The sequence below is a fragment of the Erigeron canadensis genome, chromosome 5 (genome assembly GCF_010389155.1).
Source record: "Erigeron canadensis isolate Cc75 chromosome 5, C_canadensis_v1, whole genome shotgun sequence".
Taxonomy (NCBI): domain Eukaryota; kingdom Viridiplantae; phylum Streptophyta; class Magnoliopsida; order Asterales; family Asteraceae; genus Erigeron; species Erigeron canadensis.
Window position 1 is genome coordinate 33,553,788 of NC_057765.1, and position 3,394 is coordinate 33,557,181.

The following is a 3,394-nucleotide window of genomic DNA, read 5'->3' on the forward strand; positions in this document are numbered from 1 at the left end:
ATGAAACCTAAATTCTGGTGAGATAGACCCACAATAAATAATCCTGGTTAGTTCAATCGGAGCCCCAAACCTAATAGTTCTGTTACAATATTACATGAAAGGAAAACCCATCAATTCTAGTGAATCCAGTTGGTTAGAGATATTCTCGGTTTTACCTAAGCTATTGATCGAATTTGATATTCAAAGATGATAAGCCTTATGGTTCTTAATATTACATGTCAATATTTTATTGTCTAGTGTACTTACAAACTTAACCGGCCAATATACGTTAAAATTTATCTAATATTATATTCCAATTGAATGTTCGAAAGAAACATGAGAGAAAAACCCAAGAGGTTGTAGTGGGAGTTTGAACACCCAACCTAATAAGTAAAACCCATCACTCCCTCTGTGATCAATGGCAATGATTTTTTTTTTTTCTTCTCAAATTGAAACAATCATATTCAATACAGGATCATGATATATTCGGTATGTATACGTTTTCATTTCACAACTTTTATTTGTCTGTAAGCATATATGTTAAATCCAAAATCTTACTTCTTTTTCTCTCTACAATTTGAATACCCACCATATCCATATCTTCCAGCTAATGATTTTTAGCTAGCGACACACATTTTATTGCAACCTATATCAAACACAAAATTACAAAATACCATGACATCTATATATATATATATAGATAGATAGATAGATAGATAGATTTCTCTTGTTTCATTTTTTATTATAACTTTTATTATAGTTGATTCCTCCCAACCCATGGCATCCTTATACTTCTATGATATACTTCTCCTTTCCATTATGTTGATAATATCCATTATTACCATACTTCTTTACCGGAAAAGGCGCCTTCCTGTTACAAATTGGCCATTTTTTGGCATGGCACCGGACCTCCTACTAAACGCGCATCGTGTCCATGATTATGCGACTCTTATCCTCAAAATTAGTGATGGTACCTTCATGTTTAAGGGCCCTTGGTTTGCCAATATGGATATGCTTGGCACTTGTGACCCAGCCAACATTCATCATATGCTAAGCAAAAACTTTCCAAACTATCCCAAGGGCCCCGAGTTTCGCAGCATGTTTGATATTCTTGGAGATGGCATTTTCAACTCTGATCATGAGTTATGGGAAATCCATAGGAGAACAATCATGTCTCTACTTAAACATCCCAACATTCCAACATTGCTTGAAACAAACATTAGGAACAAAGTCGAGAATGGACTTCTACCCATTCTGGATTTTGTTTCTTCACATAATCAAGAGATGGATTTGCAAGAAATATTTCAGAGGTTCACTTTTGATGCTATTTGTGTATTGCTATTGAATTACGACCCTAAAAGCTTGTCCCTTGAATTACCATACATTCCATGTGAGAAAGCTTTTACGGACGCTGAAGAAGCGCTCTTGTGGAGACATGTGTTGCCTGAAAAAGTTTGGAAGTTGCAAAAGAGATTTGGATTAGGGAAAGAGAAGAATTTGAGTGAAGCTTGGAAGGCTTTTGATGAATTTATATATAAATGTTTGTCTAGAAATGAAGTAGTACAAGAGGATTCAGGGTTGTTAACGTCATTGAAGAGAGATTATGAAGGACAAAGTGGTACTTCAGGAGATGCAAGAAAGTTCTTAAAAGATACCATATTTAATCTTATGATTGCAGGGAGAGACACTACTAGCACGGGTCTTTCTTGGTTTTTCTACCTACTTACCCAAAATCCAAGCGTAGAGAAGAAAATCCAAGAGGAGATTAAAAAAGTGTTGGCTGCTCGAAGCTGGAAAAGCTTGGGCCTAAAAGAATTAGGGGGGTTAGTTTACCTTCATGGAGCTATATGCGAAGCATTAAGATTGTATCCGCCTGTTGCTTTGGAGCGCAAGTCTCCAGCGGAGGCGGATATCTTGCCAAGTGGTCATGTTGTTGATAAGCATACAAGGATAATTCTATCTTTCTATTCCATGGGCAGACAAGAAGCAATATGGGGGGAGGATTGCATGGAATTTAAGCCAGAGAGATGGTTTTCGCAAGGAGGAGGGATAAAGCATGAACCATCTTACAAGTTCACCGCGTTTCATGCTGGGCCGAGGACATGTGTAGGTAAGGAAATGGGTTTGATTCAGATGAAAATGGTGGCGATTGCGATAATATGCAATTACCATGTTGAATTGGTGGAGGGTCATCAAGTTTGTCCAAGTGATTCTATCATACTCCAAATGAAGTATGGGTTGAAAGTGAGACTTTTCCCTAACAACATCAACCAATCTTAGTTTCTCCAAGTTTCCATTATAGATAATTTCTCTTGCAAATGCACAAATGTCGTTGAGTGTCTATTATATGAAATAATATGGTTTTGTGACTCTATAATTTACCATGGTTTTGGTGAATTATGTCATACAACGCATACGTACTAATTATATAATGGGATATGATATATGTGTGAAACATACTGGCCGGCCGGTTTTGTATCACATCATGTGAAATAAATTTTTGTATATATATGGTAAATGTCATTTTCCTAATGTGATTATTTACCATGATCGAACGACGATGATCAGAAGATCACAAATAGACCGCTTCATGATCGATACTCCAATAAATATCCTGCTTTTAATGAATTAATTGGAGTTAATACTGAATCATACGTGCACACGTAGCTCACCAATATCATTTGGTTGGATATATATTTTTAATAATGTATATAGTGTAATGTAAATAATACTACGCGGAGCACCACTGCCGATACAATTATCATGCTTACCAGCTCTTACCATACTCAGAAGGATGTAATTGTCCATTGCTTGAACGTGAAGATTACTGAAGAGGCTAAGCCGGCTAAGCACTCTAACTAATCCTCGCTGACAATGGTATGCAATGGGATAGATGGTTTTTGATTAAAAAATTTAATATATGTTGGAAAAAGTATTTTGGTTTTTGCTTACTTTTAAAATTATGTTTTATTTTTCTTTGAAAATAATATTATGTTATATATTTTATATATACAAACAATATATGTTAGAAATTTGATTAAAAAATTTACATCTAATAAAAATATAAATATAGAATTTGACATAAAGTAACAATATTTTATTAAATCGAAAGACCTGATTGGAAGATTGGAAGGCAATGTGTCATTCAACGCCTACCTTTTAGGTGAGACTAAACGTTGGGTTGGGGAAAGGACCACCCTCGTTCTTAGCCCAACACCTAATATCTTAGCCCAGCAGTGCAATTTCTGTACCATTTTCTATTTTGCCAATCTCTAATTCCGGCCCCCAGCTCAAAAGTGTTGGCATTCCCTAGTCCATACCTTGTTTTGACTGTATACGTTCCGTAAGATCAACTAGGTTCAACCGTTTTTTGATTTTTTTTTTATTGTAATATTTATTAAAATTATTTTTATGA

At 35.3% G+C, this 3,394-nt stretch overlaps 1 protein-coding gene across 1 annotated transcript; it reads left to right on the top strand.

Moving 5' to 3' along the window:
• Window positions 1-672: 672 nt before the first annotated feature.
• On the top strand, window positions 673-2,509 carry LOC122600892 (alkane hydroxylase MAH1-like). Its single transcript, XM_043773670.1, has one exon. It carries the CDS (start codon window positions 757-759, stop codon window positions 2,257-2,259), a length of 1,503 nt encoding a protein of 500 aa, XP_043629605.1. The 5' UTR covers window positions 673-756; the 3' UTR covers window positions 2,260-2,509.
• Window positions 2,510-3,394: the final 885 nt, after the last annotated feature.